Source organism: Oncorhynchus keta, chromosome 2, assembly GCF_023373465.1.
Source record: "Oncorhynchus keta strain PuntledgeMale-10-30-2019 chromosome 2, Oket_V2, whole genome shotgun sequence".
In the NCBI taxonomy this organism is placed as follows: domain Eukaryota; kingdom Metazoa; phylum Chordata; class Actinopteri; order Salmoniformes; family Salmonidae; genus Oncorhynchus; species Oncorhynchus keta.
Genome location: NC_068422.1, coordinates 50,015,141 through 50,041,013, shown reverse-complemented (window position 1 = coordinate 50,041,013; position 25,873 = coordinate 50,015,141). Strand labels below are relative to the sequence as shown.

General features: G+C 40.9%; 2 protein-coding genes across 4 annotated transcripts in view; both read right to left on the bottom strand.

Moving 5' to 3' along the window:
• Positions 1 to 282: 282 nt before the first annotated feature.
• Positions 283 to 16,908, bottom strand: LOC118402085 (chondroitin sulfate N-acetylgalactosaminyltransferase 2-like). Of its 3 annotated transcripts, none has more exons than XM_052478310.1 (9): positions 16,766 to 16,908; positions 11,546 to 11,624; positions 10,664 to 11,374; positions 9,737 to 9,953; positions 9,545 to 9,646; positions 9,135 to 9,313; positions 8,858 to 8,952; positions 2,587 to 2,668; positions 283 to 2,493 (listed from the first exon to the last, which is right to left on the bottom strand). In XM_052478310.1, exons 3-9 carry the CDS (start codon positions 11,313 to 11,315, stop codon positions 2,201 to 2,203), a joined length of 1,620 nt encoding a protein of 539 aa, XP_052334270.1. In that variant the 5' UTR covers positions 11,316 to 11,374; positions 11,546 to 11,624; positions 16,766 to 16,908; the 3' UTR covers positions 283 to 2,200. The 3 variants fall into 3 exon arrangements, 2 of the variants coding, with proteins under 2 accessions (XP_052334270.1, XP_035655868.1); XR_008078617.1 differs by adding an exon at positions 2,938 to 3,133 and having other exon boundaries at positions 2,427 to 2,493; positions 10,664 to 11,624; XM_035799975.2 differs by having other exon boundaries at positions 10,664 to 11,624.
• A 1,316-nt stretch (positions 16,909 to 18,224) lies between these two features.
• The window catches only part of LOC118402076 (proto-oncogene tyrosine-protein kinase receptor Ret-like), a 30,260-nt gene continuing 22,611 nt past the window's right edge, over positions 18,225 to 25,873 (bottom strand). Inside the window, exons 9-20 of the mRNA XM_035799951.2 lie at positions 25,721 to 25,831; positions 25,437 to 25,550; positions 24,990 to 25,246; positions 24,741 to 24,888; positions 24,457 to 24,564; positions 23,780 to 23,997; positions 23,412 to 23,534; positions 22,629 to 22,699; positions 22,296 to 22,433; positions 21,925 to 22,024; positions 21,031 to 21,178; positions 18,225 to 19,867 (exon numbers count right to left, since the gene is read on the bottom strand). Of these exons, the coding sequence (XP_035655844.1) occupies positions 19,710 to 19,867; positions 21,031 to 21,178; positions 21,925 to 22,024; positions 22,296 to 22,433; positions 22,629 to 22,699; positions 23,412 to 23,534; positions 23,780 to 23,997; positions 24,457 to 24,564; positions 24,741 to 24,888; positions 24,990 to 25,246; positions 25,437 to 25,550; positions 25,721 to 25,831 (1,694 nt within the window). The 3' untranslated portion in view covers positions 18,225 to 19,709. The remainder of the gene's footprint in view (positions 19,868 to 21,030; positions 21,179 to 21,924; positions 22,025 to 22,295; positions 22,434 to 22,628; positions 22,700 to 23,411; positions 23,535 to 23,779; positions 23,998 to 24,456; positions 24,565 to 24,740; positions 24,889 to 24,989; positions 25,247 to 25,436; positions 25,551 to 25,720; positions 25,832 to 25,873) is intronic.

Here is a 25,873-nt window from a genome sequence, read left to right as displayed (position 1 = left end):
CGTTATGTGTTGAACTGCTTTGCTTTATCTTGCCCATGTCGCAGTTGTAAATGAGAACTTGTTCTCAAATTGCCTACCTGGTTAAATAAAGGTGAAATTAAATAAAAAATATATAACTGCCCTTTGGGCCAGCATAATCACAATGGGTTCCAATCGGTCATTCAATAAAGTATGTTTGCAACCCTGTTACCTGCTATCCATTTGAAATCACAAAAATAAGTCATTTTCCTTGCTCTACATATAAAAGCCTAAGCTACCATTTATATTTTTTACACTGGAATGGGTAGTTCATGTTTTTTTTAATTAATAAAGATTAGACCATTTCAAAACATACAAGTATGATAATGATATGAATGCCTGCAAACATTCAGTCTCATAACTGTATCAATAGCCTCAGGAGGAATATTTAGTATTCTACATTACCAAAAGTATGTGGACACCTGCTTGTCAAACATCTCATTCCAAAGTCATGGAGTTGGTCCACCCTTCACTGCTATAACAGCCACCACTCTTCTGACAAGGATTTCCATTAGATGTTGGAATATTGCTGCGGAGACTTTCTTCCATTCAGCCACCAGCATTAGTGAGGCCTTGTGCCCGGGGGCATTGTCATGCTAAAACAGGAAAGGGCCTTCCCCAAACTATTGCTACAAAGTTGGAAGCACAGAATCGTCTAATGAAACCAATGAAATACAGCACAAGACCTCTATTCCTCCTCCATGAACGGTGCAGGTAGCGTTCTCCTTGCATCCACGAAACCCGGATTTGTCTACTCCAGAGTCCAATGGTGGCAAGCTTTACACCACGCCAGCCAACGCTTGGCATTGCGAACGGTGATCTTGTGTATGGCTGCTCGGCCATGGAAACCCATTTCATAAAGCTCCCGACGAACAGTTCTTGTGCTGACGTTGCTTCCAAAGGCAGTTTGGAACTCGGTAGAGTGGATTTCTTTTTTTACATGCTTCAGCACTCGGCGGTCCCGTTCTGTGAGTTTGTGTGGCCTACCACTTTGCGGCTGAGCCGTTATTGATCCTAGACGTTGCCACTTCACAATAACATCACTTACAGTTGGCCCTGGGCAGCTCTAGCAGGGTAGAAATGTGACGAAACGACTCTCTGAAAAGGTTGCATCCGATGACGGTGGCACTTTGAAAGTCACTGAGCTCTTCTTTAAGGCCATTCTACTGCCAATGTTTTGTCTATGGAGATTGCATGGCGGTGTGCTCGGTTTTATACACCTGTCAGCAATGGGTGTGGCTGAAATAGCCAAATCCACTCATTTGAAGGGGTGTCCACATACTTTTATATATATATATATATATATATATTGTGCATCTTTATTATCCTCATCTCCAGTTAATAGGCACATATTCAGACAAGTATGACATCCCTGGCTCCAAAAAATAATTTATACATTATTCCATTCAAGATCTAACTGGCATTGATTGGCTGCAAGGCTCAATTTAATGAAATAATACTGTGAATCATCCTCAGAGAATAAATCAAGAAATGTCATAAGAATGACAGTTGTGCAAATTATGAATGTGCTGCATGCTCTTTTGCAAAGCTTTGTTTCAATTGCTTCTTCAATCCAGTCCGATCTGTAGATTTTAGTACATTTCCAAATAAACGCTAATAGGATAAACCATCTTCAATGCTGATGAGCACTGCCTCTGACTGATGGTTCCTTTGAACAAATCATATTCTAACATAAAAAGGTCCCTTTTTTTTTAGTCACTGTACAACTTTAAACCAAACTTGACATTTTTACACAAATTAAACAATATGGCTATAGAGAGAACAGGTTATAGTAGCGATTTAAAAAAACAACAACACTTGTCCATTGATTGCTTGACCTCACAGGCAAGAACATTGCCTTGACTTGCTAATGATAGGTTATGCAAGTTTCCCCAGCTTCAAAGATGTTCCATTAGCCTTTTTGTGTTGTTGACACAGGTCGTGCCATTCTCAGTCTCTTGAAATGTTTAAGTTGACACTTCACATTTACTAACATCCATTTTTGTACATTCATAGGTGTCTTTAGCTGAGCTGTGAAATGTAACAATATTTTGTGTAAACTGGTTTTAATCATGTTAGTAACGACATGTGTACCGCAGTTATTGTATTTATATTTAAAAATAAAAAAATGCGAGGAGTTCTGATTTAGAGTACCCAAGATGGCCACCTAACGAAAAGCCATTCAGTTTTCAGTATTGCTCTGGGTCTTGTAGGCCTGCTTGCGGAGGTGATTCTCAATCTCCTCGCGGAACACCAGCATGCCCAGGTGGGAATGGGAAGCCTCGTTCATGGCTTTGGACTGGATGCACATGCGATACTGTTCTGGAGTCAGCTCGTCTGCACACTGCTTCTCGTGCCACAGGTGGAAGAGGCCAGATACCGGCGTACGCGTCACAATCAGGTCGCTCCGCAGGTACTTCCTGTACAAGTGGACATCTTCCACACCCCAACCTTTCACTTCCAGGTCAAAACCTCCTAGAAAATACAATTGAGGGGTAGAATATAATTGTCACAGTAAAAATATGTAGCAAGCACACATAACAATACTTATCAGTCAACACTGCTTACCTATATTGAGGAAGTCCGAGCGGTACTGACATGTCATTCCAAAGCCAAAATCTCTCCAGAATCCAGCATCTTTCTTGTGAATCTATACGGAAAGTACACTTGTCATTGGCGAGTTGACTAATGTCAACATTAAGTAACAATTAAATACAAAATATATATAGACAGTACCAGTCAAAGGTTTGCACACACCTACTCATTCCAGAGTTTCTTTATTTGTACTATTTTCTACATTATTGAATACTAGTGAAGACATAAAAACTATGAAATATCATGTAGTAACTAAAAGTGTTAAACAAATGACAGCTTTGCATACTCTTGGCATTCTCTCAACCAGCTTCATGAGGTAGTCACCTGGAATGCTTTTACAACCGTCTTAAAGGAGCTCCCACATATGCTGAACACTTGTTGGCTGCTTTTCCTTCACTCTGGTCCAACTCATCCCAATCCATCTCAATTGGGTTGCGGTCATCTGATGCAGCACTCCATCACTCTCCTTCTTGGTCAAATAGCCCTTACACAGCTTGGAGGTGTGTTTTGGGTCATAGTCCTGTTGAAACACAAATGCTAGTCCCACTAAGCGCAAATCAGATGGGATGGCGTATCGCTGCAAAATGCTGTGGTAGTCATGTTGGTTAAGTGTGCCTTGAATTCTAAATAAATCCCAGACAGTGTCACCAGCAAAGCACCATCACACCACCTCTTCCATGCTTCACGTTGGGAACTACACATGCAGAGATCATCCGTTCACCTACTCTCTGTCTCACAAAGACACGGTGGTTGGAACCAAAAATCTAAAATTTGGACTCATCACACCAAAGGACAGATATCCACCGGTCTAATGTCAATTGGTTGTGTTTCAGGTATCTTCTTTCAGGTATCTTCAAGTATCTTCTTCTTATTGGTATCCTTTAGTAGTGCTTTCTTTGCAGCAATTCAACCATGAAGGCTTGATACACACAGTCTCCTGTGAACAGTTGATGTTGAGATGTGTCTGTTACTTGAACTCCGTGAAGCATTTATTTGGGCTGCAATCTGAGGTACAGTTCATTTCAGATTTCTGAGGCTGGTAACTGTAATGAACTTATCCTCTACTGCAGAGGTAACTCTGGGTCTTCCTTTCCTGTGGCGGTCCTCATGAGAGCCAGTTTCATCATAGCGCTGGATGGTTTTTGTAACTGCACTTGAAGAACCTTTCAAAGTTCTTGAAATATTCCAGATTGACTGACCTTCATGTCTTAAAATAATTATGGACTGTTGTTTCTCTTTGCTTATTTGAGCTGTTCTTGCCATAATATGGACTTGGTCTTTTACCAAATAGGGCTACTTCTGTAAACCACTTGTCACAACACAACTGATTGGCTCAAACGCATTAAGGAAATAAATTCCACATACAAACTTTTAACAAGGTACACCTGTTAATTGAAAAACATTCCAGGTGACATGAATCTGGTTGAGAGAATGCAAACTGTGTGAAAAGCTGTCATCAATGCAAAGTGTGGCTACTTTGAGAATACAGTGAGAAGGGGGAAAATATTTGATCCCCTGCTGATTTTGTACGTTTGCCCACTGACAAAGAAATGATCAGTCTATAATTTAAATTGAGGGAAATAAGTACACTGCTCAAAAAAATAAAGGGAACACTTAAACAACACAATGTAACTCCAAGTCAATCACACTTTTGTGAAATTAAACTGTCCACTTAGGAAGCAACACTGATTGACAAATTTCACATGCTGTTGTGCAAATGGAATAGACAACAGGTTGAAATTATAGGCAATTAGCTAAAGGAGTGGTTTTGCAGATGGTGACCACAGGCCCCTTCTCAGTTCCTATGCTTCCTGGCTGATGTTTTGGTCACTTTTTAATGCTGGCGGTGCATTCACTCTAGTGGTAGCATGAGACGGAGTCTACAACCCACACAAGTGGCTCAGGTAGTGCAGCTCATCCAGGATGGCACATCAATGCGAGCTGTGGCAAGAAGGTTTGCTGTATCTGTCAGCGTAGTGTCCAGAGCATGGAGGCTCTACCAGGAGACAGGCCAGTACATCAGAAGACGTGGAGGAGGCCGTAGGAGGGCAACAAACCAGCAGCAGGACCGCTACCTCCACCTTTTGTGCAAGGAGGAGCACTGCCAGAGCCCTGCAAAATGACCTCCAAGCAGGCCACAAATGTGCATGTGTCTGCTCAAACGGTCAGAAACAGACTCTAGGGGGGCCCGACGTCCACAGGTGGGGGCTGTACTTACAGCCCAACACCGTGCAGGACGTTTGGCATTTGCCAGAGAACACCAAGATTGTCAAATTCGCCACTGGCGCCCTGTGCTCTTCACAGATGAACAGACGTGACAGAGTCTGGAGACGCCGAGGAGAACGTTCTGCTGCCTGCAACATCCTCCAACATGACCGGTTTGGCGGTGGGTCAGTCATGGTGTGGGGTGGCATTTCTTTGGGGGGCCGCACAGCCCTCCATGTGCTCGCCAGAGGTAGCCTGACTGCCATTAGGTACCGAGATGAGATCCTCAGACCCCTTGTGAGACCATATCCTGGTGCGGTTGGCCCTGGGTTCCTCCTAATGCAAGACAATGCTAGACCTCATGTGGCTGGAGTGTGTCAGCAGTTCCTGCAAGAGGAAGGCATTGATGCTATGGACTGGCCCGCCCGTTCCCCAGACCTGAATCCAATTGAGCACATCTGGGACATCATGTCATCCATCAACGCCACGCTGCACCACAGACTGTCCAGGAGTTGGCGGATGCTTTAGTCCAGGTCTAGGAGGAGATCCCTCAGGAGATCATCCGCCACCTCATCAGGAGCATGCCCAGGCGTTGTAGGGAGGTCATACAGGCACGTGGAGGCCACACACACTACTGAGCCTCATTTTGACTTGTTTTAAGGACATTACATCAAAGTTGGATCAGCCTGCAGTGTGGTTTTCCACTTTAATTTTGTGTGTGACTCTAAATCCAGACCTCCATGGGTTGATAAATTTGATTTCCATTGATAATTTGTGTGTGATTTTGTTGTCAGCACATTCAACTAATGTAAAGAAAAAAGTATTTAATAAGAATATTTCATTCATTCAGAACTAGGATATATTATTTTAGTGTTCCCTTTATTTTTTTTAGCAGTGTATTTGACCCCTCTGCAAAACATGACTTAGTACTTGGTGGCAATCACAGAGGTTAGACGTTTCTTGTAGTTGGCCACCAGGTTTGCACACATCTCAGGAGGGATTTTGTCCCGCTCCTCTTTGCAGATCTTCTCCAAGTCATTAAGGTTTCGAGACTGACGTTTGGCAACTCGAACCTTCAGCTCCCTCCACAGATTTTCTATGGGATTAAGGTCTGGAGACTGGCTAGGCCACTCCAAGACCTTAATGTGCTTCTTCTTGAGCCATTTTGTTAACCGTGGCTGTGTGTTTGGGGTCATTGTCATGCTGGAATACCGATCCACAACCCATTTTCAATGCCTTGGCTGAGGGAAGGAGGTTCTCACCCAAGATTTGATGTTACATGGCCCCGTCCATCGTCCCTTTGATGCGGCAAAGTTGTCCTGTCCCACCCCCAAAAACACCCCCAAAGCATGTTTCCACCTCCATGTTTGACGGTGGGGATTGTGTTCTTGGGGTCATAAGCAGCATTCCTCCTCCTCCAAACATGGCGAGTTGAGTTGATGCCAAAGAGCTCCATTTTGGTCTCATCTGACCACAACACTTTCACCCAGTTGTCCTCTGAATCATTCAGATGTTCACTGGCAAACTTCAGAAGGGCATGTATATGTGCTTTCTTGAGCAGGGGGACCTTGCGGGCGCTGCAGGATTTCCATCCTTCACAGCGTAGTGTTTTACCAATTGTTTTCTTGGTGACTATGGTCCCAGCTGCCTTGAGATCATTGACAATATCCTCCCGTGTAGTTCTGGGCTCACTGTTCTCATGATCATAGCAACTCCACGAGGTGAGATCTTGCATGGAGCCCCAGGCAGAGGGAGATTGACAGTTCTTTTGCGTTTCTTCCATTTGCGAATAATCGCACCAACTGTTGTCACCTTCTCAACAAGCTGCTTGGCGATGGTCTTGTAGCCCATTCCAGCCTTTTGTAGGTCTACAATCTTGTCCCTGACATCCTTGGAGAGCTCTTTGGTCTTGGCTATGGTGGAGAGTTTGGAATCTGATTGATTGTATAAAATACACCTGTCCACAGAAGCAAACTGAGATTAGGACACTCCCTTTAAGAGTGTGCTCCTAATCTCAGCTCGTTACCTGTATAAAAGACACCTGGGAGCCAGAAATCAAATACTTATTTCCCTCATTAATTTTCTGGATTTCTTTGTTATTCTGTCTCTCACTGTTCAAATACACCTACCATTAAAATTATAGACTGATCATTTCTTTGTCAGTGGGCAAACGTGTGTGTCAGCAGGGGATCAAATACTTTTTGTGTCACTGTAAACAAATCAAAACATATTTTATATGAGTAACACTTTTTTGGTTACTACATGATTCCATATGTGTTATTTAATAGTTGTTGATGTGTCTTCACTATTATTCTACAATGTAGAAAATACTAAAAATAAGTAGGTGTGTGTGTTTTGACTGGTATTGTGTGTGTGTGTGTGTGTGTAAGTTTGGGGCCACTTAGAAATGTCCTTGTTTTGAAAGAAAAGCACATTTTCTGTCCATTTAAATAACATAAAATTGATCAGAAATACAGTGTAGATGTTGCTAATGTTGTAAATGACTTTTGTAGCTGGAAACAGCAGATTTTTTTTTATGGAATATCTACATAGGCGTACAGAGGCCCATTATCAGCATTACCATCACTCCTGTGTTCCAATGGCACGTTGTGTTAGCTAATCCAAGTTTATCATTTTAAAAGGATAATTGATCATTAGAAAATCCTTTTGCAATTATGTTAGCACAGCTGAAAACTCTTGCACTGATTAAAGAAGCAATAAAACTGTCCTTTAGACTAGTTGAGTATGTGGAGCGTAAGCATTTGTGCTTTTGATTACAGCTCAAAATGGTTAGAAACAAAGACTTTCTTCTGAAAGTCTATTCTTGTTCTGAGAAATGAATGCTATTCCATGAATGCTATTCCAAAAGCCAATACTTTGCGGAGACACCTTTTACAGCTGGAAATCTCTTAGGGTCTGTCATTATAAGCTTGGTACATCTAGCCACTGGGATTTTTTCCCGCTCTGCTGGAAGCAATTTCCAAACGCCTTAGGGTACCACGTTCGTCTGTACAAACAATAGTGTGCCATTATAAACACCATGGGACCACGCAGATGTCATACCACTCAGAAAGGAGATGCGTATCCTAGAGATGAACATACTTTGGTGCGAAAATTTAAAATCAATCCCAGAACAGCAAAGGACCTTGTTAAAATGCTGGACGAAACAGGTACAAAAGTATCTATATCCACAGTAAAACTAGTCCTATATCGACATAACCTGAAAGGCCGCTCAGCAAGGAAGACGCCACTGCTCCAAAACGGCCATAAAAAAAGCCAGACTACGGTTTGCAACTGCACATGGGGACAAAGATCGTACTTTTTGGAGAAATGTCCTCTGGTCTGATGAAACAAAAATAGAACTGTTTGGCCAAAATGACCATCGTTATGTTTGGAGCAAAAAGGGGGAGGCTGAAGAACACCATCCCAACTGTGAAGCACGGGGGTGGCAGCATCATGTTGTGGGGGTGCTTTGCTGCAGGAGGGACTGGTGCATTTCACAAAATAGATGGCTCCATGAGGAAGGGAAATGATGTGGCTTAAGGACAACATAGTCAAGGTATTGGAGAGGCCATCACAAAGCCCTGACCTCAATCCTATATAAACTTTGTGGGGAGAACTGAAAAAGCATGTGTGAGCAAGGAGGCCTACAAACCTGACTCAATTACATCAGCTCTGTCAGGAGGAATGGGACAAAATTCACCCAATTTATTGTGAGAGGCTTGTGGAAGGCTACCCGACACATTTGACCCAAGTTAAACAATTTAAAGGCAATGCTACCAAATACTAATTGAGTAAGTAAACTTCTGACCCACTGGGAATGTGATGAAAGAAATAAAAGCTGAAATAAATCACTCTACTATTATTCTGACATTTAACATTTTTAAAATAAAGTGGTGATCCTAACTAACCACTCAGATTAAATGTCAGGAATTGAGAAAAACTGAGTTTAAATGTATTTGGCTAAAGTGTATGTAAACGTCCGACTTCAACTGTACATACATACACTATTTTTTCAGGTATTCTTTCAGGTACTTACAAGTTGACTTTCAATGGGGGGAGCCAGCTCCAGATTTCCATAGACTATGGCAGGATTATACAAACTGAAAACCACCGGATAAAAGACTCTCTTGTCTACAAGAAAAAAAAACACAAAAGGGGATGGGTTTTACATATAGTATATTTTGGTATATATTACATACAAAATGCATATAGTACATGTTCAGAAAAAGGTCACACCACCTGCATTAAGTACTCATAATTAGAAATGAGGAAACATGGATGTGTAGGCTAATGTTTTGGTAGATGGCACCTACTTGGAGCGGTGTGAAGACGGCAGGTGTTGAGATAGTCCAGTGTGAAGTAGATATCCACATCACAGAAGAACATCAATACGTCACCCTTCTTCCAGGTATGGGCACCGATGTCCAGACCCCTGCCTCTGGAAAACTCCTCGTCCACTGGGATAAGTGTGTAGTTGGAAAAGCTTGCCTCCCTAAAAACCAACAATGCCATTTAAATAGAGGTGTTGTTTGAGCACGAAACTCCCTTTTCTATAGAGCCAGGGGTAACATCAGTCAGTCACACTCAACCAAGCAACTCAAAACATTGGGTAGATTCCTTCCTTGATGTCTTGACTAGAAAATAACATAACATATGGACAAGTGAGAAATGTACAGCAGTAAAATCACATAAATCATTTCTTTCATATTAAAAGACAACAAACCTGGACATTTTTTCCAAGTAAGACTTCACCTCTTGTAAGCCCTCTTGTCCAAAGTAGACCACTGTAAGATGCACTCGCCTATCGTGGTCTATGCACACTTCCCTGCAAACAAAAATAACTGTTACCACAATCTTCACAAATACTAGGCATAGGCTGCATATTGCCCTTTTCACGTGACTCACCACCACTAACCTGAAGTTGTGTAGGAACTGTGAGAATGCCTCTGTTCTGCCTGCCAACGGCACAATGATATTAATGATGACTCCAGTTGTTTCTACAGACGTGCTTCTGACTTTCATTAAAGGACCAAAAGGACGGAAAAGAGTGACATGGCGGAAGTTGTCAGAGTCCTCTTTTGCAAAGAAGAGCTCGTAGAGTGTGCCCTTGTCCCGTTCTGTTCTGTACAGCCCTGCCCACATAAAGGGGAAACATCAGTTTTGTCAAACATAGGGAACAAATATTGTTCCAACTTTACAGGCTAGATTACATTTTTGCTTGCATGAAACAAGCAGATAGTAATCTGCATCAGGGGTTCCCATGCTGGCCCTCAGCCACTCCACATACACTGAGTGTACAAAACACTAGGAACACCTTCCTAATTTTGAGTTGCATCCCCCTTTGCCCTCAGAACAGCCTCAATTTGTTGGGGGCATGGACACTACAAGGTGTCAAAAGCATTCCATGGGGAAGCTGGCCCATGTTGACTCCAATGCTTCCCACGGTGTGAAGTTGGTTGGATGTCCTTTGGTTGGTGGATCATTCTTGATACAAACGGGAAACAGTTTAGCTTGAAAATCCCAGCAGCATTGAAGTTCTTGACACTCAAACTGGTGTGCCTGGCACCTACTACCATACCTTGTTCAAAGGCAATTACATTTTTTGTCACCTGGATTCACCTGGTCAGTCTATCATAGAAAGAGCAGGTGTTCCTAATGTTTTGTACACTCAGTGTATGTGGCAGCACTAGCACATCTGATTGAATTAGTCAATTTATCATCAGACCCATAATTAAATCAGCCATGCTGGTAGTGGAATAAATAATATGTGGAGTGGCTGGGGGGGCCCCGAGGATAAGGTTGAGAACCACTGTTATACATTACCCCAGTATAGCGCTCTTACCCTCAATAAAGTGGCTCTCGGTGTAGGTCTGCCTCTGCATGGGCACATCATCCTCCTGGCCATCCTCCTCATCTGGGTTGTTTATGACGTCCAGGGCTGCCTCAATGACCTCCACCAGCTCATCCCTGCGGTCCTTCCGCACAGGCTTCTCCTCTGGGTGCCTGGTCAGCCCCATCTCCAGCTGATACACCTTACTTGAGGTGAAGCTCTCGAAGGGGACCAGGGCGTACTCGCTGGGCAATCGTGCTCCCGTGTTCACCTCGGCTTTGTCGATCTGGGAGTGGAGGAATTCGAGAAGATCCCCAGGCTCCTGGTCCTTGGTTTCAACAAGCCCCTGGACCCCGGGACCTTCCTTTCTGTCCTGCAGGACCTTGAGTTTCTCACTCATCTCCTGGAGCTCCTGCTTGAGTTGGGCGATCTGTCGCTTGAGGCTGGCGGAGCGGCTGAGGTACCGCTCCTCCTGCTCTTGCAGCAGTGCCTGGTAGTACTCCTTTCCATGGGACTCCCCTCCCAGGCCAGGCAGGACCAGGCTAACATCAGCTGGGGGAGTGCACTCCAGCAGGTAAGCAAAGAGGAGGAGGACCAGCAACAGGAAGAGCCCCAGGAGCATCCAGCGCATCCGGCCCTGCAGCGGCAAGCTTCGCCTGGGCATCACACTCGCATGCAGTCTATGGGTGACAAGTCTGCATTCCCCTTCAACGTCAGGGAAATCTACTTTTAAGATGTACAGAATTAGGCCCAATGCATATTCTAGGATTGTTCAAAAGTTCCCTTTAATTGACAAGTTATATTAGCAACTCAAGTTGGATTTTTGTTCGAGTGCAGCTATAAAAAGCTATTTTGTTCATTCATGTCACATCATTCAGATAAAGTCAGGAACACCTCGTGTGTCTTGTTTGATGGGGAGTTACATTGTGAGTGGTATCCATTTTCATTCCTTCCATCAGTGTGTATTTAGAACCTTTAGAAGAAAATGCAAATCAGTAATCAATATGCTGACAACAAATTATGCAAGAAAATAAATGCTGGTGAAATAAATGCAATGTTGACCTAGGTATGATTTCAAGAGGAACTTGAATTTCATGATATTTTACTAGGTTATACGAGGTAACTAGAATAGACTGTCCTCTGAACCACTTTCCCTCAATGTGATTTTTATTTAAGACTCGATCTCAGGGCTGTGTCATACAAAGCAGCAATGTCTACTACTATTCTGCTAGCAGGACTCACTTTCCTGTGGTAAACTTCAAAATAAAAGCCTGCATTTCAAAACATTGCAAGGTGGAAAACTAATTCAAAAGATATTACATTTTAATCAATGACGATTTCTCTTGTGCTATTTAGCAAATGCACCTATTTTTTCTTACATGTCTATTTAAGACAACTATCTAAAAATACAGATTGCTATTTATTTTTTTTATTTAACTAGGCAAGTCGGTTAAGAAAAAATTCTTATTTACAATGACGGCCTACACAGGCCAAACCCGGACGACGCTGGGCCAATTGTGCACTGCCCTATGGGACTCCCAATCACGGCCAGTTGTGATACAGCCTGGATTCGAACCAGGGTGTCTGTAGTAGAGGTCGACCGATTAATTAGGGCCGATTTCAAGTTTTCATAACAATCGGAAATCGGTATTTTTGGGCGCCGATTTGCCCCCCCAAAACTTTTTTTTTTACACCTTTATTTTTTATTTTATTTAACTAGGCAAGTCTGTTAAGAACACATTCTTATTTTCAATGACGGCCTAGGAACGATGGGTTGACTGCCTTGTTCAGGGGCAGAACGACAGATTTTCACCTTGTCAGCTCGGGGGATCCAATCTTGCAACCTTACAGTTAACTAGTCCAACGCAATAACGACCTGCCTCTCTCTCGTTACACTCCACAAAGATTACGCCTGTTACGCGAATGCAGTAAGCCAAGATAAGTTGCAAGCTAGCATTAAATGTATCTTATAAAAAACAATCAATCATAATCACTAGTTAACTACACATGATTGTTGATATTACTCGATATTATCTAGCGTGTCCTGTGTTGCATATAATCTGACTGAGCATACAAGGATCTAAGTATCTGACTGAGCGGGTGGTAGGCAGAAGCAGGCGAGTAAACATTCATTCAAACAGCACTTTCTTTGCGTTTTGCCAGCAGCTCTTCGTTGTGCGCCGTTTATGACTTCAAGTCCATCAACTCCCGAGAAGAGGCTGGTGTAACCGAAGTGAAATGGCTAGCTAGTTAGTGCTCGCTAATAGCATTTCAAACGTCACTCGCTCTGAGCCTTCTAGTAATTGTTCCCCTTGCTCTGCATGGGTAACGCTGCTTCGATGGTGGCTGTTGTCGTTGTGTTGCTGGTTCGAGCGAGGAGAGGGAAGGAAGCTATACTGTTACACTGGCAATACTAAAGTGCCTATAAGAACATCCAATAGTCAAAGGTTAATGAAATACAAACGGTATAGAGGGAAATAGTCCTCTAATTCCTATAATAACTACAACCTAAAACTTCTTACCTGGGAATATTGAAGGCTCATGTTAAAAGGAACCACCAGCTTTCATATGTTCTCATGTTCTGAGCAAGGAACTGAAACGTTAGCTTTCTTACATAGCACATATTGCACTTTTACTTTCTTCTCCAACACTGTTTTTGCATTATTTAAACCAAATTGAACATGTTTCATTATTTTACTTGAGGCTAAATTGATTTTATTGATGTATTATATTAAGTTAAAATAAGTGTTCATTCAGTATTGTTGTAATTGTCATTATTACAAAGAAAAAAACATTTGGCCGATTAATCGGCATCGGCTTTGTTGGTCCTCCAATAATCGGTATCGGCGTTGAAAAATCATAATCGGTCGACCTCTAGTCTGTAGTGACGCCTCTAGCACCGAGATGCAGTGCCTTAGACCGCTGCGCCACTTGGGAGCACAATTGGAATCGTTAATAAGGACTGGGGAGTTTTTCAGGATAAAAAGGAAACGGGATGGGGTTAAGCACAGGCAAAATCTTTGAGGAAAACCTAGTTCAGTCTGCTTTCCACTAGACACTGGGAGATTAATTCACCTTTCAGCAGGACGATAACCTAAAACACAAGGCCAAATCTACACTGGAGTTGATTATCGTGTGAATGTTGTGTGGCCGAGTTACAGTCATGTCTTAAATCTGCTTGAAAATATATGGCAAGACCTGAAAATGGTTGTCTAGCAATGATCAACAACCAAGCTTGAAGAATTTTGAAAGGAATGGAAAAATGTTGCACAATCCAGGTGTGGAAAGCTCTTAAGAGACTTACCCAGAAAGACTAAAAACTGTAATCGCTGCCAAAGTTGATTCTAACATGTATTGACTCTGGGTTGAATACCTATCTAATCAAGATATATCAGTGTTTTATTTTTCATGATTTTGTTTTACAAGTGTTAGAATTTTTCCACTTTGACATTACAGAGTATTTTGTGTAGATCGCTGACAGAAAATTACAATTAATACAATTTTGTAACGACAAAATGTGGAAAAAGTCAAGGGGTGTGAATACTTTATCGTGTCATTTCATGAGGGCACTAAATAATACAGAGTATTGCTGACCTTTTACTACACTCATTCCATAGGCCACAACACAAATCACTGTATATTAATAGTGAAAAATCTATTATTTGTGCCGATATAAAAGAGGGGTTGGGTACTCAGTAGGGTCTGTACAATCTATATACAGTGTAATTTCATGGGGCATATGGAGTGTTGCTGGCCTTTTACTACACCCATTTGATAGACAAAGCTAATAAAATGCCATTCCATGCTACCGACTTCCATGCACACTCGCCATGGCCTAACTGAGGTGCCAAGTACTGAGGTGCCAAGTAGGTGATTAGTTGAGAAGCCAACTGCTTCAAAGACACAATGAAAACAATGATGGACTGGCATACCTCTTAACAACCTAGATTAACCTAATGCTGATGAGCAGGCTGCATCTTGGCTTTATACATTTAAATCAGCCCAAGGCCAGCCTTAACATGTGCCAAAAATTTGCATCAGGACAATTGCTTGGCCTGACAAATAAATAGTTTGCCCCTAGGGCTTAGGTTCTGGATTGAAAGTCACAGGAATCTGTGTTGTTTTTTGGCGATTGTGTGAACATTTTATTTGCCTCCTCATAAAATATGTGCTCACTAAGAAATGCCTAAACTCATGGATCATACAGCCCATGTCTCCCAATTGTCATTTGTGAGAAAATACAAGTTACTATTACTTTGCCTTTGTCTTATTAGAAATCCTGTCTTATTTTAAGCAACAATCATAAGTAGAAACACTTGTTTCAGTAAAAAGCTGAGGGATGGTGCTGGAGAAATGTACCACTCAAATTCATAGACAGAGCTATGGATGCAATGACTAACCATCCATGATTTCAAAGTTATAAAGTTCCAACTGTAGCCCCAAAACATGGTTAACCATGTTTTGCGGCTACAGTTGGAAGTCGGAAGTTTACATACACCTTAGCCAAATACATTTAAACTCAAATATTTTTAGTATCTCACATTGTTCTGGTAATTCTCACATAGAAATTTCATCGGGAGGAAGGATGTTTGACATGCTTTTTACATTTCTATCTCTACCTATCTTCTACCTTGTCAGCTCGGGGATTTGAACTTGCAACCTTTCGGTTACTAGTCCAATGCTCTAACCACTAGGCTACCCTACCGAAGATTTCGATATAGTTACCCAAGATAGACCACAGCCTGTCTTCCAATGGGAACAAGTGAGTCATAGTGGACAGAACAATGAATGATGTGGGCAGAGCCAAGCACGAGCTAACGAGATCCTACTGGCCCGTTCGAACAGACATTTGCACATTTCCGTTAGGGAATGCCTACTCTGTGAAGTGCGCAATAACTCAATTCGCCTTTGCGCTCCTTCTGAACAATGTATTTTTTTTTTTACTTTGGCAAAGAGTAAAGTCTACAAAACATTGTCCACTCTGTTCGTAACATATTCTAGTTTTGGGAAAAGAGAACTTTGAGATCAAATGTTTCATTGATGAGAAAATGAGTATAATGTTGGCCATAATCCATCTGGTTCCATCTTTCCCCACTGCCGGCCACTGGGCTTCCTCTCACGACGCTTCACCTTTATACATCCGGGGAAATATCTGTCTCATTGTTCTATCTGTTCTGCTGAAGCAGCACTCCGTATTATTCAGTGCCCCATGAAATGACATCATATAACTCTACAGACCCTACTGAGTACTCCCAACCCACATTTACATCGGCACAAATAATAGTTTTTACACTATAAGCCAATATGTATTTATTATACAGTGAATGGAGTGGGTGGAGTAAGGAGTCACCAGCACTGTATTAAACCAGTTGTCCTGCACAATAGACCAATATCAAATTTGTAGACTTTTGAATAATTCCAATTACATATTGTAACGACCCTGGGTTTATAAGCGCGGAAATCGACCCTGCCGCACGAGCATGCTTTTTAGGCAGTCGATAGCGCGCCGGGGCTCGAAGGTCGAGGGTTCGAGACCTGCTCCCTGCCTGTTTCATTACAATATATTTGTATTTGATTAAAAGTGTATTTCTTTACACATAGCCTACTAAACAATAGCTTTCAAAACACCAGTATTGGTGTAAACCTTCTAAATAAATGTTTTTATGAATACTAAAAGTACGTCAAATTACCTATTAATTTTTTTCAAGGGTGGTTGCAATGCTATGAAAAACAGTTGTACCGCACCGGAGTGACAAAAAATATCTACCTTCCCAAAGTGTAGGATGTCTATTATTTTGAAAGATAATTCCGCGATCCTGCTGCCAGGAGAACGTTAATGCAATGTCTGCTTATGTAACTGCTACCTCTAGGAAAATAGCTAGCTAACAAGCTACACTACAACGTTAGCCGAGCCTATATGAGCTTGTGGCTAGATAGATAACAACCAAACTACAAAGGGAACCAGAGTTGGCTAGCTGGGAAGCTAGCTAACAACCTAGATACGTGTAAACAACGGCTTGATTGGAGCTGGTAGTGTTGTTTAGCTAGTTAGCTAGCTATATATCAACAAATATTTGCGTCGAACAGTAAATATTATTTTTAGCAAATACTTACTCATATAGTCAGACCTCCTTTCAAGGTATAAAACGCAGTAACATCAAAAGGGATGCTAAACAACGCCACAGAGGAAAGTGGACTGATCGAAAAAACTATACTTCCGGGCGGCCAAGGCGTTTCTGTAGCTACTTCAAAATAAAAGTTCATACATTTGCAGATAGCAATAGGAGAAATCTTCATAAAAAAAACTAAATTAAATGTTAAACAAGTGAAAGACGTATGACACAGCCAGCAATTAATAAAAGACAACTCAAGTTAATCAATCAATTATTAAAGTTAATTAAAAATATAATAAATGCAAGTGCATTGAAAGGGATGGCAGGTAGCCTAGTGGTTAGAGAGTTGGACTAGTAAACGAAAGGTTGCTAGATTGAATCGCCGTGCGTACAAGGTACACATCTGTTGTTCTGCCCCTGAACAAGGCAGTTCACCCACTGTTCTTAGGCCGTCATTGTAAATAAGAATTTGTTCTTAACTAAAGGGGCGGCAGGTAGCCTTGTGGTTAGAGCGTTGGGCCAGTACCATGAACAAACCCACTGTTCCTAGGCCATTGTAAATAATAATCTGTTCTTAAACTGGCTTGCCTAGTTAAATAAAGGATAAATACAAATAAAATGGTGCCTTATTTCCCATCCAGGCCGCTTTTAACATCTGAAAAGACATTGACAAACTTTGATTTGAGTGATAACTTATTAAGAATAAATAAGGAAAATTATTTTTCACTCAGCTGGCAGTAGCACATGATGCCTTTATGTACAGTTGAAGTTGGAAGTTTACATACACTTAGGATGGAGTCATTAAAACTCATTTTTCAACCACTACACAAATTTCCAACAATTGTTTACAGACAGATTATTTTTATTTATATGTCACTGTATCACAATTCCAGTGGGTCAGAAGTTTCAATATTAGGCAATGAGTTTGAAAGTAGGCCTTGAAATACATCCACAGGTACACCTCCAATTGACTCAAATGATGTCAATTCGCCTATCAGAAGCTTCTAAAGCCATGACATAATTTTCTGGAATTTCCTAAACTGTTTTAAAGGCACAGTCAACTTAGTGTATGTAAACTTCTGACCCACTTGAATTGTGATACAGAGTAAGTGAAATAATCTGTCTGTAAACAATTGTTGGAAAAATGACTTGTGTCAACACACAAAGTAGATGTCCTAACCAACTTGCTGAAACTATAGTTTGTTAACAAGAAATTTGTGGAGTGGTTGAAAAACAAGTTTTAATGACTCTATCCTAAGTGTATGTGAACTTCCGACTTCAACTGTATCTACCTCAAACCCCTGCACAGTGATCTTGTACTGGCATTGGTACTCCCTTTATATAGCTTAATTCTTGTGCATTTTCTTCCTCTTGGGTTACTATTTTTATTTTCAAATGTGTAAATCTGTGTAGTTGAAGTAATTATTTGACAGTAACGTCTACACCTGTTGTACTCAGTGCATGTGACAAATACAATAATTTCTTGGAAGGCATGAAAAGTGTACATTTATTTACTGCAAACAAATATAGCTTTTGCATGACGGGATGGCTATAACCTCTAACACTGGGCAGCAAGTTCAGTATGTTAGGTCACGTATATTCTATTTAGACAATGGCTGAATGACAGTGGTAAATATCTTTAATTAAATGCTTGGAAAGGACTTTGTCATTAAAAGCACAATCTCATTCTGTCAGGGCAAATCAAGGAGTTCATTATGGCACAGAAGCCATTTTCCATCCCCTAAAATAATGTTATATTGTGCAATCTTTGAGTTACCATCATGATAATACAGTTCTGCTGCACACATGTTCTGGTTAACAATTATTTGGCCTCACAACAATAGTCTGTCAAGGAAGTAGACATGGAAAGTTGAGGTTCAGGTTAGACTTCCCTCCCTGCCCTCCTCCAATGACAACTACATTAAACCGATCTTAAAGAGTAACATACACACACAAAATATTTTTATTAAATAACAAGGTCATCTAATTCTGCCAAGCATGTGTTACTGAAAAAGGTCATGATCTACCTGTTAGACATAAAGAAGGTTAATTCACAATGTGCTTCCATTATTTATAACATTATTACAGCTGATGAGAGAAGGGGAGGCTGTCAAATATAAATAGACTGCACATATTTGAACTTTTTATTGATTGCAACATAATCATGTAATAACAACATAACAATTAATAACATTCATTTGTTTTCAAAATCATAGATAACTGTTGCACAAAGATTGCCATTACGAGGAATCAAATGGCAAGCTGCAGTTTTGACATTCCCACATTTTATATTTTATAGTCTCACGTCCTAACGACACAGTAGCACTCACTTTTGATACTTTTGGTGTAAAAGAAAGAACGTCTTCAACTAAACGTGGTTCTCTTATTTTTCTTTGGCAAGTATACTTGGAAACGTTAAAGGGGAAAGACAAAAGCAGCTTTTACATTTCAAAGAACATGATTCTATCAAGTAGAAACTTTGCAGCTTTTCTGGATGAACTCAGTGACCACACTTTGTCCACCTTAACCTCACAGGTCTACGATATAGGACAGGTGATGGTACACAGAACTCCCCTTTAATTCCTTGGCTGGAAACAAGATCTTCACAGTCGCATACCACTAATTAGAGGCTATCATAGAAGCGGCACAGGCACTTGAAAGACATTAACATTGACATACAACCTGGTATACGGTCATGCAATGATACTTGACCAACATGACCTTGAGGTAATGATTAACATACCGAAGAGCTGCTTGAAGCATGGTTTATGAAATTCCAGCCATTTTGCAGCAAATATACTTTTTAAATCCCCCAGTTTTAACTTGGAATACTCGTGCAACAGAAATAAAAGGGAACCAACTTTAGATTGTATATGTACAGTTTTTATATAAATATACACATCTACCCAATTAGGAATCTTTATTTTCTACAATAGTTTTTGCTTTTAACTATCAAGGTTGTCCACAATTGTTGCGGGTGAAGGCAAAGCCATCCAGTTTGCATAAACACTATCATTGGCATATCTTGTAAAGACTGGGTTAGTGGCATCAAGTCTGTTGAGCAGTACCGGGCTCTTCTCAGGCCAGTTCGGGTATGACATGCCTAAAAATGAGAACATATCATTTTTCTGCACTGAGTAAAGAAAAAGTAGAATGCAGACAGTAAGGCTCTCAAAAATAAACTCATTTTTCCCCTTTTACATTTTTGACAGAAGTGAATTATAGACTGATGTTTGACTATGACATAAGAACATGATAAGGCTATCAATTTAGAATTCTACGAAGAAATCACTTCACAGACAATAATGATGTCCATAGTTCCTGTACAGTTTAACTGAGAAAATGTACTGGATTGATTAAATATGATTTCAAAGAAAAAGAACACAACAATTATTGGTACATCATTGATAATGTATGTCATGATCTCTAAATGTTTTCCTTGGCTCATGCACCATTGATAATTGTTTTCTCAATATAAAGCAGATACAATAATTGCATCACTGTAACAGGATACATGGACACCAAGTTAGTCATGGTAACTATGTCACTGGCAGCCATCTTATTGCTAAATTATTTTATGAACTATCAACTGGAAGTGCCTAGGATCAGTGGGATTTGTTTGGGAATTTGTTATGAAATACTTTTAGAAAGTATTGTTTATCTATGTTAGCCAAGAGTTTATTTCAAAAGCCTTACTGCTTCTCTATTCAGCATTGTAGAAATAATCTATATGCTTAATAGGTAGCCTATATACACACAAACAATTCAGATAACTTAAAACAGTTTGGAATCCAAACTAAATAGATAATGATTGATTCAGCAAGGACCTGTTTCAAATGTCAAACTGTTTTTGAATAGTATTTTCCAAATTAATACAGACAATGTGGAATGTTGGAATGTGTTCTGAATGTTTATGTCATCCAAAATGTATGAGTGTCCTAACAATCATATACATATGTGGGTATGAATGTGGATTACAATATGTCATATAAGGGAATGTTATTATAGAAATGCTTACTATTTACAGATGTGTCATTACTTTGGTCAGGTTTCATGTACATCAGAAGCAGGTCCAAATAGTAATCATCAGACACAAGATGATCTTTTTCCACTGACTCTCATTTTCTAAGAAATGGGAGACTTTTTCAGGAAGCATGCCTAGATCACAGTCACACACGGTCTACAGGAAGCCAATCACAACATGTAAAAAAAAAAGAGGTTGTGTATCCTGTCTCTAAAATCGAGTAAATGCATGGGAAATTCTACCATAAAGCTTGTTTTCAATCCATGTGGAGGGAATGGTTCGTGGGAGAGGGGCGTTATTACAATCCACTAGGGGTGTGTCCTCTTCAGAGAGGGCGTCGTCGTACAGCAGGGCGTCGGCTGGCGTGGATGCCGCCAGGTCCAGGTAATCCTGACAACAGGAGAGGAACACCTAATATGGCTAATCACTAACATCAGGAATTTTTTTTTATTTTTTTATTTTACCTTTATTTAACCAGGCAAGTCAGTTAAGAACATATTCTTATTTTCAATGACAGCCTGGGAACAGTGGGTTAACTGCCTGTTCAGGGGCAGAACAACAGATTTGTACCATGTCAGCTCGGGGGTTTGAACTCACAACCTTCCAGTTACTAGTCCAACACTCTAACCACTAGGCTACGCTGCCGTGGACAGTTTAACTGAGATCATAATGCTAATACATTCACATCCTACCATGCAGCTAAGACCTAACATAACCTCATAGTTAGGATCGTAGGTCCAATGACAGACACTTGATAGGAAAGAGAAAATATTTGAGAAATATTTCCTACTTGTGTGTGAGATAAAAAAATACTAAAAGTACTCTGTTCCAAATCCTAAACACATCCTTCACATGTTTGCACTGCATTTGGCATCCTCAACATTACAGTATATTTGGCCTCTTTACCTCAACACAAGACTAACTGCTATCTATTGTAATTATAACTTGTGCACATGTTGCCCGGGGCCATATTTTGGGGGTGTTCACCAGATATTGGTTAAAGTTATTGTTGGACGTAATACTAATCTTGTTCTGTTTACTCCATTTATAACAGTGTGTGTACTGTAACTACCAGTGAACAGTGTAATGACCACTTTAGACAGAGAAAGAGTGTTGGTTGTTTTGCTTGATCCTACCCGGTTTTTCACCATCATCTTCTCCAGTTCTTTACTGATGTCTGCGAATATGGGCCTTTTGTCTGACTCCTGTTTCCAGCATCGAAGCATTAGATTATACCTGCAGAAACACATTCATACACCCCTGTATGGTCAGAGGTAAAACAACTAAAGGGGTGGTTTACCTACAATTTAGAATATATAATTACAATAAACTAATGGGATGGCTTGCTTAGAATTTACAATAGATCCCTACAACATCAGAATGAATAGGGGTGGATTTTCTGCTGGTAGGTCAAGGTCATGGATGTCATTATTAGTGTGTAATAGAGTAGCAGTGAGTTTTACTGTGGGTACAATGACGCTGGGGTAAAGTAAAGTGGCAATCGTACATTTCTTCCGTGCAGTTCTCTGGTTTCTCCATCCTGTAGCCAGTCTTGAGGAGGTTAAAGAGGCGTTCAGGGGCGATGCCTGGGTACGGGTTTCCGCCCAGTGTCACAATCTCCCACAACAGCACACCAAAGGACCAGCTGTCAGGAGACAGAGTAGAACACCACATTAATAGCACCACCTAATGCATGGATGAAATAGTGATTCTGATGTTTGCTGTGTGTTTTATCCAAGTGAAATTGAGTAGGTAGGTTTTTGATCATGGAAGCATTGTTGGTTCTGGATATGGACATATGTATGACAGATGTTATAAGTTGATTGTGAAAGGTACTCACACGTCACTTTGTGTTGTGTATATGTGATCAAACAAGGACTCTATTGCCATCCATTTCACTGGGATTCGACCCTGAAAAGAGGAGACAAAAAAGAAGAGAATTGAAATTGTGATGTCAGTTCTGTTAAAGAAATGTATGGCCACACTTTATCTGGATAGCCTGGATTATCCCTCTGTAGATGTTCATACTATCAACAAACTATCTGTTGATAAGCAACTGCTTTCTAATGTTACAGTTCGGGTTCGGGTTAGGGTTAGGTTTAGAATAAGGGTTAGTGTAAGGGTTAAGTTTAGGGTTAGGATAAGGGTTAAGGTAAGGGTTGGTGATAGGGTTAGGGTTAGTAGATAGTTAGTTGAAATGTCACTGATTATTTTGTTCCTTGACCCCATTTTGATATCCAACAATGGTTGCGACCCCATCATGTAAAACAAAGTGAGCAACAGACAATGTTTAACAGAAACCACTCAGTTTATTACAACCACATCTAGTGGCTACTGGAGGTTACTGACGTAAGCCCGGTTCTATGGACCAACCGCGATTTTAAAAAATGTATTTAAAAAATATTATTTTCACATTTATTTAAAATGTGTTTCTCTCGCGACCCCATTTTCAAATTTTGCGACCCCTAGTTTGGGAAACACTGCTTTTGAGCATCTTACAGATCGATTATCCAAATAAAGTGTTACCAAAATTATAATAATTGAGACAATTTCGAAAACAATATAATTGAGAGATTTTTTATTTTTTTTAAATAATTGTGTATTTGACATTTGGGACCCCTACCTTGCTCCTCTTCACATAAGAGTCTTCCTCATACACGTCCCGGGACAAACCAAAGTCTGAAATCTTCATCTTACGCCCCTCTGCAACTAGGACATTTCTTGCAGCGAGGTCCCTGTGAACAAGCTATTTGAATACATTAGTCAATACAAGCTTCTTACAGCCACTCAAGCTCAGCTCCTTTCTTTACAAAACACTGAGTCACATTGAACTTGAGCTAAGCGTAGCATGGAATTCTAACTTCCAGTTCAGTCACATTTTCAATGAGTCATGCACTGATGTCAACTGGAGACTAATTGAACATTTGACTTAGGTGGAAGTGAGGATACGCCCAAGAGTGAATATTTTGAAGGTAATTGCTATACAGGCACCTTCATTTCAGCCAGGTACTGCATACCCCTGGAGATCTGCCAGGCGAAGGAAATCAGGTCGCCCATGGTGAGTGCCCTCTCATCTGGGTTCTCCAGGTAGCTCGAGTTGCGGTTGGCATCGTTGCCCGACATGTAGCTGGGTCCTACCTTTCGGCTCTCACGCAGGAAGTTGCGCAGTGACCCAAATTTGGCATATTCTACAATCAGGTACATTGGACCTAGATGGAGAGACACACCACTTAAGAACACACACTTGGGCCTACAGTGTCTGGCGGTTTTGAATGAAAGATGCATCAGAAGTATACCAGGTATAACACCGGAAGGTTAAGCATTGCAAGGACATCATGTTTTCATTAATAACTGGGTCCACAATTAATTGTACAACAACTTCATGATGACTTTGAGTATAATTTCACCAGACTGGGCCTCAGAGGCATTGCTACCATAAAGGACGTGATCTGAAGGCAATATTCTCATGTCACACACTTCTCCATTTGTGAAGGTACCGTTACTCAACAACATTGATACCCTCCTATGGTGGGTTAGGGTTAGTAGATAGTTAGTTGAAATGTTACTGATATTCTGTAGATCTGAGAGTCTGTAGAACAGGGGTTCCCAAACTATTTTAGTCCGTGACCCCAGAGTGGCTCAGAGTGGATGGTTAAAAAGCCTTTTACCATCCTGGCTGCAAGCTCCGAACATCTTGATGACGTGTGGATGGTTGACTTGCTTCAGTAAGGTGAATTCGGACAGGAGGTCACGCAGTTCACTATGTGAGGCATGGTCTGTTGCAAAATAAAAGAGGGAATTGTGAAATACTTTATACACTTTATATCGATCATGGTCTGGCCAAAAGTCACAACATAAAAATAGCTCTTCTACTATATACTCAGTATGCACACACCTAGGGACTGACTCACTGCATGACAATAATTTTTCCTATTGTTTGCTCTAGTCTTACCTTTAAGCATTTTCACAGCTACTGTGGTGTAGCCAGCCTTTCCTTTCAGCCGGAATGCAGTCGCCTTGACAACCTTCCCAAATTCCCCTTCTCCTAAGGTTTTACCAAGCACCAGGTTTTTGCGTGGAAATTCCCATTTGGGATCCTCCTGTTAAAGCAATTAAGTAACACTTTAAAAAGCATAAAGTTGCTGGGAATTTGGGGAAAGTTTCAGGAATTTGGCAAATGTCGTATTAGCTAAGGCCTTACAGGTATTTTGAAGGTGTCAATGGCCACTTGGTTCTCCATAGAGTCCAACGAGCCACGGCGCACATTGTTAGCAGAGTAGCTGATGGGGTAGGACTGTGCGGGCCGCCGGAAGGTCATTTCAGCCGAGGCGATGGGGGGCTTGGGGGAGTTCTTGTGGTAGCGATGGATGAAGTAGGAGGACAGGAGGATGGAGACGATGAAGGAGAGCAGCACCGCGGTGGCAATGATGGTTTTGCAGATGTCGTCACACATGGCCTCTGGATCAGACAGGGTAGAAGGGGTCACGGGTCAAAAAGAGACACCATGTAAACCATCCTTAGACAACAAAGGGCAAACTGTAATTTCACCTTTGATTGACATATCATATCTTGAAATATCTCTTGGAATGCTGTTTCATTACCTACGTATATGGGTGGTATTATGGGTCAATACATGGAAACAACTCACCCTCTATATCATCCTTCTCACAGAAGCATTTTTCAGAGTAGCAGTAGCAGGTTCCATAGCCAGCTCTAATGCCAGACATGATGCCCTTCTCATGACCTCCGATAATGGGTTCAACTGAGAGAGACAAACACATGCACATTTCTTGAATTCAACAATACAAAAGTTTGACAATGAAAAAAAAAACACTTGAAATACTGTCAGAAAAATTAGGAAAGCATTGAAACACATGTTTTCAAGAAAGTAGACTAATATAAATGGCTGCAAAGGATTGAGACATTTCTTACTTGTGCAATCCTGAGGACATATTGATGCGTCTTTGCTTTCGACTGCATCACAAAAGCCATCAGGGCACGTGCGGAGGTCAGGGGAGCATGTGGAATAGCTTTCTGATATTCCTGAAAGATAGAGGAGTTATATTACAGTCAGTTAAAATAAAA

Bases quoted from the DNA above. Each gene is read 5' to 3' on its own strand.
- LOC118402085 (XM_035799975.2), bottom strand. From the start codon at position 11,315: ATGCCCAGGCGAAGCTTGCCGCTGCAGGGCCGGATGCGCTGGATGCTC. The intron at 9,647-9,736 runs GTTAGTGGTGGT...TTTTGTTTGCAG, and splicing joins CAGTTCCTACACAACTTCAG to GGAAGTGTGCATAGACCACG. The intron at 2,669-8,857 runs GTAAGTACCTGA...CTTTCCGTATAG, and splicing joins CCCCCATTGAAAGTCAACTT to ATTCACAAGAAAGATGCTGG.